This window comes from Pseudorasbora parva, chromosome 5 (assembly GCF_024679245.1).
Source record: "Pseudorasbora parva isolate DD20220531a chromosome 5, ASM2467924v1, whole genome shotgun sequence".
Classification (NCBI taxonomy): domain Eukaryota; kingdom Metazoa; phylum Chordata; class Actinopteri; order Cypriniformes; family Gobionidae; genus Pseudorasbora; species Pseudorasbora parva.
The window spans coordinates 48,603,867-48,612,751 of record NC_090176.1 but is presented as its reverse complement, the minus strand read 5'-3'; the positions used below and the strand labels follow the sequence as shown (position 1 = coordinate 48,612,751).

At 40.3% G+C, this 8,885-nt stretch overlaps 1 protein-coding gene across 1 annotated transcript; it reads left to right on the top strand.

Annotated features, from left to right (window-relative positions):
- The first annotated feature begins 756 nt into the window (after positions 1–756).
- Positions 757–5,940, top strand: tbr1b (T-box brain transcription factor 1b). Its single transcript, XM_067444592.1, has 6 exons — positions 757–1,701; positions 2,236–2,390; positions 2,605–2,726; positions 3,221–3,379; positions 3,468–3,529; positions 4,200–5,940. The coding sequence occupies exons 1-6, from the start codon at positions 1,019–1,021 to the stop codon at positions 5,047–5,049; spliced, it is 2,031 nt and encodes a 676-aa protein (XP_067300693.1). The 5' UTR covers positions 757–1,018; the 3' UTR covers positions 5,050–5,940.
- Positions 5,941–8,885: the final 2,945 nt, after the last annotated feature.

The window sequence follows — 8,885 nt, the reverse complement described above, 5'->3', positions numbered from 1 at the left end:
CAAAATTAATATGGAACGCAATATTTCCCCCCTCTCGAATAAAGACGTTTTCGTTAATTGCCAAAAGCATTTCTGGATATTAGAGGAAACGAACTTCAGAAGTGTCCAGCATATGAACACCTAGAGTCTCTCTCACGTGCACGCGGCCAATTTGATAAATCCTCTTAAATGCAGACATTATATATTTTGGAGGGAAATGCATTGCCATTTAATTGTAATATCATTCAGATTCTGTGTGCATGCCTTTTGGAGTTAATTATAAGAAGCGAGTAAGGGCTGTTAATGCTTTGCTCTTTTGGAGGAAAAAAAATATCATTATCTGTTATTATTACAATTACAAATCCTTTCAGGATACAGCCTATTATAAAAGTACATTTTATACATGCATTTAAAAAAAAGTGGTTGGCTGGATTGACTCGTGCCACATTTGATTGTTTCAGGCATGTTTTGAAGCGTTTCATGCATAACTTGGAGTAGTCCATCCACATCCAATATTTATATGCCTTGGTACCAGTAAACAGATCTTCAAGAGAAGCCAATATTTCACGCTATAACGCAAACATTTTAGGTAGGGCGCGAGGCGTGTCATTTCAAGCGTTTTAAATAATAAATAATGAAGTTTTCGTGGCTTCTGCCGCAGATGTGCGGCTGAAATATATAATGGAAGACAATGGGGTTTATTTGCACTACTTAGTGGGCTACTGAATAATCGCATGAGCCCCAATTTCCACAGACTACAGTACACAAACATGGATGACCAGCAGAAGAGAATACACTGTGGCGTAAGCCTCCTTGATTACACTAATTAAGTTCTGTCTAATTAAATTACCGTCACGTGTTAACCAATAGCAAAAGTTGCTTCATTAACCATGCAGACCGAGGACTGAAAAGCAAAGCCCTTCGTGATTGCAGCCTAGTGTCAATTGGCTAATTTGCTGTCTTGCACAAAGTAGCTCGAACCGCAGGAAGGCGTTAGTTTTCTCTCGCGCTCGCGTTAATTGCTATTTGTCATCGAGCGATGCAGCTCGAGCGTTGCATCTCGCCAGCTCTCGCGCGCTCCAAGAAATGTATGATTGTGGGCAGTGGCTACCCAAACGCACAAGCATCTGAGCTCGCCTTGCAGGACTACCCTATTATATCCATCGGCGACAACCTGGAGAGAAGTTCACCTCTGAAAAAAAACTCCGCTGGGATGACGAATCAGTCAGAGACAGACAATTTCGCCGACTCGAAGGACTCATCAGGGGACGTCCAGCGAGGCAAACTCTCTCCTGATCTAGACGGAGTCGCCGACAGTCGTCACACTTTCGATGGATCTGCAGGAGAACGGTATCTCCTGTCTCAGTCCAGTCAAGTTCAGCCGAGTCCCACCAGCATGTTTCCTTACCCGAGTCAGCATGCGCCGACGCACCCAGCGTTCTCCATCGGCAGCCCGAGCCGCTACATGGCACACCATCCGGTCATCACGAACGGAGCCTACAACAGCCTCTTGAGCAACTCTACTGCGCAAGGCTATCCGACCGCGGGCTACCCGTACGCGCAACAGTACGGACACGCGTACCAAGGCACGGCTTTCTACCAGTTTTCCTCCGCTCAGGCCGGGCTCGTGCCCGGTAAAGCGCAGGTTTATCTCTGCAACAGGGCCTTGTGGCTTAAATTTCACAGACATCAAACGGAGATGATTATTACCAAGCAGGGACGGTAGGTGTTTTGCAAATTACGCGGGCATAGAAACCATATTTTCCACAAATTTATGTTTTTGTTATGCAAATACCTGAACAAATTAAGGTAGTGAGTCGTGGGAAAATTACACGAGCACAGCATAGGTATATTACATATGCTATGTATCCGACAAATCTTTGTGCTTTTTTCCCTTTCACGCTGCATTATCCAAAAATAAAAATAATTTTATTTTAGGTCAGCCTGTTATTTTCCTCTTTTATTTTCAGCCTATTACTCGCTATATTATTTGTAAATCTTTTATTCTTTAGATTTGTTTCGCAAACATTTATACCTATTTAATATTCAGGCTATATCCTTTGACTTTATTAATCCAAAGTATTTTTGTTTTTCGATTTGCTTTTCCAAGATATTTACATTTACGTCTTGTGCTTATCCTTTTTAATTTTTCTCTCTTTAATCTACAGTCCACATTTTTTAATATATATATAAATAATGATTGCAAACGTTGGATTTGGATTGTGCATTGAAACCTGAAATTAAATGTTCCCTCAGGCGTATGTTCCCGTTTTTGAGTTTCAACATATCTGGTCTTGATCCAACGGCGCATTATAATATCTTTGTGGACGTGATTCTCGCGGATCCGAACCACTGGCGCTTTCAAGGAGGAAAATGGGTCCCGTGCGGCAAAGCGGACACGAATGTAACAGGTGAACAAAATACCCCCAATTCATTTCGTTTTATTTCTAATAAAAAACAAAACAAAACAAAAACATTATTATCATTGTTATTATATAACTGTTTAAAATGTCCTTATTGAAATAAGACGCAGATGTGTTTATTATTATTATTATTATTATTATTATTGTTGTTGTTGTTGTTCTAACTCACCACTGACATTTCAATTCTGATATTTGTGAACAGGAAACCGAGTGTACATGCACCCGGATTCGCCAAACACCGGTGCGCACTGGATGCGTCAAGAGATATCCTTTGGGAAACTTAAACTAACCAACAATAAAGGAGCCACTAATAACACAGGACAGGTCAGTTATTGATCTTCAGGTTTGCTTATGTATTTGCAATTTCAGTACTGAATCATGCATGCAGAATGCTTAAGGAATATTATCAAGAATGCTGCGCAATTCTGTTTAGAGTATATACAATTATATTGGAAAGCATTTTACAGACGCAGCACCTTAAAATATGAATTTCGTTAGGTTTATTAATTAATATTTTTTTTTATATTACACTATCTTTTGTGGTAAGTTAATTTAACTGGATTTTTTTATTTAAATACGCTGCTACATTTACATATAGGTTCGTTGTTGTCCATTTTCCCCAATGCAGCCTTAACTAATTATTATTATTATTATTGTAAAATAAATAAGCTAGTTAATTTACAAACGAGCTGATGGGGAATTTTGTATAATGTCCACTGAATTAGTTATATGTTGCGGTTCGGGATGGAAACGCGCGAGCGTAAAGACGCGTGAGGAGATGTTCTCTGACTCTCGTTTTTACGCTTGAATTCCTGCAGATGGTCGTCCTGCAGTCGCTGCATAAATACCAGCCTCGACTGCATGTGGTGCAGGTGAACGAGGACGGAACCGAGGACACGAGCCAACCCGGGCGGGTGCAGACCTTCACCTTCCCGGAGACGCAGTTCATCGCGGTCACCGCGTATCAAAACACTGATGTAAGAAAGACGAGCGGATTTCTCAAAATTCCGAGACTTTACGGGAGAGTTTTTAAGTGTGTAATTTTGTTGTTATGGTTGATTGCAGATCACGCAGCTAAAAATCGACCACAACCCATTTGCAAAAGGATTCCGTGACAATTATGACACGTAAGTTTAGTTTTTTTTTCTTGTTTAAATGACCTGACCCTTGATCAGACATAAAAATTTAGTTAATTAAAAAATTATAATAAAAAAAACCCCAACTAATGAATTTAGACGCACATGAAGTGCATTTTAAAAAATTTTTTTGCCTGAGTTTAGCCAACACAGCTGTTATTTGTGCGTGCGCATTTCTGTTTCTGTTTTAAATACCACATAATAATAACAAGTGCTCCTTTGTGGCATGCAGAATGCTTAAGGAATATTATAATATTGTAGAATGCTTAAGCAATATTATAATTCATTTGTGCACTTGCTTTGTTTTATTTGCTCACTTTAATCTGTGCATGCGAATAAGAGTACTTTTTTTTAAAGTGTCAGTCAAATCACAAAGAATAATTTTATTGACTCTATGTATTAATAACATGTGTGTTCCTTATTTGTATTCGCATCATCTCAGCATAAACACAGTTTAGTTATTTTACAAATTTAAATATTTATAACTTTATTAGTGCAATGTGCATTTGCGTTGTCCGTGCGCATCGCTAATTTGTTAATTCGCGCAATTACGCACAGAATGGAAATATGATATGGAGTTGTGAGCAGCATGGTTTGCTCAACGCTTTATTTACGCATCTCATATGCAACATTAACGTGTTTGTCCACCATCTTTCTCCAGTGTCTACACAGGGTGCGACATCGATCGGTTGACGCCGTCCCCGGGTGACTCTCCGCGCTCTCAGATCATGCCTAGCGCAAGATATGCCATGACTGGTTCTTTCCTGCAGGACCAATTTGTCAGCTCGTATGCCAAGTCCCGCTTTCACCCTGGCGTCGGAGGCGCTCCTGGCACGGACCGCAGCGTCCCACTTAGTAACAGCTTGCTCTCCCCGCAACAAACCGAGGAGACCACGGTGGCCTCCCCGCAGCGATGGTTTGTCACCCCTGCCAACAATCGACTGGACTTTGCCGCCTCGGCATACGATGCTGCCGCGGCTGCTGATTTCGCCGGTAACGCGGCCACCCTTCTGTCGTACGCAGCTGCCGGAGTTAAAGCGCTGCCCCTGCCCGGTGCGGGATGCTCCAACAGACCTCTGGGGTACTACGGCGAGCCCCCGGGGTGGGGCACGCGCACGCCACCGCAATATTGCAGCAAGTCCAGCTCCGTCCTGTCGTGCTGGCCGTCCAATTCCGTAGGGGGGCGAACGACCTCCTCCAGTTACCTGGTCCCTGGCCTTGAGGACGGAGACGCCATCGCGCCCGAAAGGTCACCGCTAGGCGGGGCGGATGAGTCCAAACCCAAAGACCTGTCTGAATCCAGCTGGATAGAAACCCCGTCCTCAATTAAGTCGATCGATTCGAGCGATTCTGGGATTTTTGAGCAAGCCAAGCGGAGGAGGATCTCGCCATCTGCCACGCCGGTTTCAGAGACATCGTCTCCATTAAAATCTGAAATGTTGACGCCGAGGGAATGCGAGAAAAACTGCTCCAAGGACATCGGCTACTACAGCTTTTACCCCCACAGTTAGAAACTCGGAACAGCTAATGCATGGCTCGTGTGTTCAAGGATTCACAAGTGACTATTTATTCCTATTTATGTGCTTATTTATTTGTTTATTTATTTATATATGCGGCCGATCTCGGCCGCCTTGTTCGAATGACGTCACCAAGAGCGTCGGGTTTTTAACGGGAACTTTGAGCTTGAGATCATGTAAGCTGTTTTCGTTTCCAAAATGACATTTTAAGGTTCTAACTGTCAAACCTATTGTAAGTATAAAAGTTCTGTACATAACTGTATTTATCTATCCATTTGTGGTTTTTCTCGTTGATGTACAATATAGAAAACCGGATTAGGTTTATGTTTAATGTACTTAGAACCGTATGTAAGCTACGTTTGTTCCTTCGAATAGTTACATATATTAAATATTTTGATGTTTGAAAAAATAAGAATTCAACTCACGTAGGTTCCCGGTTCCAGTCGTTATTATCAATTATGAAAGAAACGATGGTCTGACTGAAATGTAAGTAGCCGTTGAAAAGCCCGCCAAAAAGAGCTCCTCTGACAGGAAGTAAATATGGCGGACGCATGTCCTGTCAGAGGTCGGTTTTTATGTAAGCTTATATTGATGTTGCTTTTTAGAGTCGCGTCGTCTGTTCGTAAATATAATAGTCCCTAGTTTAATTTTGTGAATGTTGTTGTAATGTTTTTAACCGCCCCATCTCATTATCATTTATTTTTTATTTTTGTAGAGTTCAAAACATAGACTAGCCCATCACTTCACGTATTTCCAACCCAGACATTTTCATTTGTATTTCATGGGCTGTTTTCTCATGAGAAAATACGCGCGTTAGGCCTGCTAATGTGTAAAGATAATGTAATTGTGGTGTGCTTAATTGCAATAAATATGACAGAATGTGAACACCGGGCGAAGTACACAAGATTCAAACTAAGCTGATTTCAAAACCAAATATTTCTGTGATATTTTCTCTGTTTTAGAGAGGTATATGGATAACGCCAGTCACAATGTGAATTTTGTTGCCTGTACGATGCATTTTCATAATAAAATGTAGTCATGCAATGCAACAAATCAGCAAATCGACCAGAATAACGTTTTTGGCATGTTTTCTGTTGGTTACTCGTTTAATTCAATTGTCTTTTTTAGATGGGGAAAATGATGTTGGCTATTATTTACTGTAGCCATATTGCATCAGTGTCATTGCATTTAACAAAATATCAAACCAAGTGGCATTCATAACGAAAAAATAGCTAAGCAAATTGAATTAGCTACTCTCTAGGATATCAGGGCCAGAAATGTGCAAATATGCAATATAAGTGCAAATATATATTTTATTCAAGGCTTGTATAACTGACCTTTCAGGTTACCTGATTTATTCAAAGTTTTTGACTTAAATTGACAACACAACTTCATAAAGGTATAGCATATATTAGGCCTAATGTTGAAATCCATGATCAACTTTGCCCCCCAAACAAACAAACAAACAAACAAACAAACAAACAAACAAACAAACAAACAAACAAACAAACCAATGCTCCGGATATTTAACTTAGTCCATGTTGATAGAGTTGTTTTGATATTTATTATCATGCAATTGTATTTAACCATGACTTGTTTTCAAAGACCTTTTGGGGCCACTGTAGCATATGTCTAAGACAACATTATGGAAGTCTTAAATCTAGGCATTTTCATCTTATTTGTGTCCACATAAATGTGCACATCTATGAATGTAAATAAGCACTTAAACAAAAGCACTTACAATTTCCACCAAGATTTCATAGGCTGTCCAGAGTTTTAAACAGATCTATAAAATGTCCCTGTTATAAAACGCTACATTGGCTCTTAATCCTGGTCCTGATGTAGCCCGCGATGATGCACATTTATTTACATGTGAATAAATCTTAATTTGACCTGAACTGAACGGTCCAGAAAAGGGAGCCATTTAAAATGTACAGTACTCAGGTATTGCACATCTGGATATACTCTTTATTTAACACGCTTGATTCAATTAATCTGCTTAATTCAAGGGAGTGATGCAAAATATGGTGTTGTGGGCTGATCCTAACAAATCAACTGGCTGAATTCAGAATAGCATCCTATCCTGATACTATCACACTACTCTTACTTTCCCCCTGGTATACAAAAACAGAAACGCAGTAGTGTTTAAGTATCCTTCTCTGAAGTCAGCTATTGAGTTGAGAAATATTATGTTTTTTAATAGTTTGCTGCCTCCCTGTGGTTCAGTGATAGGCTGCCTAGTAGCTAAATAAAGCAACCTTTTAAATGAGTTATTTAAAAGTTACAATATAAAATTGAGATTAATGTACTGTACAGTTCAGTTTAAAAAAATAAATATCTGATGTCAGAGGAAAAATCGAGCTAAGCTTTCTACTAATCAGGTCAGCCCCTTTAAATCCTTAAACCTGTATTACACACTTGATAACACTAGATGGCGACAATGTCGTGAAGATGAAACAATAGACACTTGCGTTATTATTTGACACAGTTATATTATAGCGTGGTGTGATTTAACATTAAAAACATCACATGTTACTATATTAATTTATATACCATGCTTTTTTATTAAATATAAGAATGTAGGAAAAATATGTGGAAAATATTATGATGAACAGACTGCAGCAGCCCAAAAAGCATTTGGATAATCCATATAAAAATATACATTGTATTGCATTAGATTTATTTTAAAGAAAGATAGCACAAGGAAAATTATGAAGAAAAGTCAAACGTGCAGCATTTGAGCACATGATACTTGCTTTGATAATCTGCTATGTAATGCAATGAAATTCAAACATGAACTCACAAATTAGAGTAAAATAGAATAGAAATGGAACAGAATTAGAGAATTTGATTTTTACTTATATCAGCTTCATCCAAATGAATAAGTTCAGCCGTAGTGCAGGCCGGACAGTGGGAGTACATGGCAGGTTTAAAAGGGCAGCTGGACATTTTTGGCCCTTATAACCTCTTCGCTGATCATGACTCTAAGACTGTTTCTGAGCAAATTTAGATTCATTGTAACAAATAAAGCAGTAGATGCATTAGCCGCATAAATGTAATAATATGACAGACCTTGTTATTACATAGATCACTCAGAACAGTGCACCAATAAGGCATAACATTATGACTCAAATTGTGTTGGTCCCACTTTTGCTGCCAAAACAGCCCTGACCCTTCAAGACCCCTGAAGGTGTGCCGTGGTATCTGGCACCAAGATGTTAATAGCAGATCCTTTAAGTCCTATAAGTTGCGAAGTGGGGCCTCCATGGATCGGACTTGTTTGTTCAGCACATCCCACAGATGCTCCATTGGCTTGAGATCTGAGGAATTTGGAGGCCAAGTCAACAACTCAAATTCGTTGTTGTGCTCCTCAAACCATTCCTGAACAATTTTTTTCTTTTTGGCAGGAGCATTATACTGCTGGAAGAGCCACAGCCACCAGGGAATACCATTTCCATGAAAGGGTGAACATGGTCTGCAACAATGCTTAGGTAGGTGGAGCGTGTCAAAGTAACATCCACATGGATGGAGGACCCAAGGTTTCCCAGCAGAACATTGCCCAAAGCATCACACTGCCTCTGCCGACTTGCCGCCTTCCCATAGTGCATCCTGGTGCCATGTGTTCCCCAGGTAAACGCACCCAGCCATCCACGTGATGTAAAAGAAAACGTGATTCATCAGACCAGGCCACCTACCATTGCTCTGTAGTCCAGTTCTGATGCTCACGTGCCACTGTTGGTGCTTTCAGCGGTGTCAGGGGTCAGCATGGGCACCCTGACTGGTCTGCGGCTATGCCGCTCCATACGCAACAAACTGAGGTGCTCTGTGTA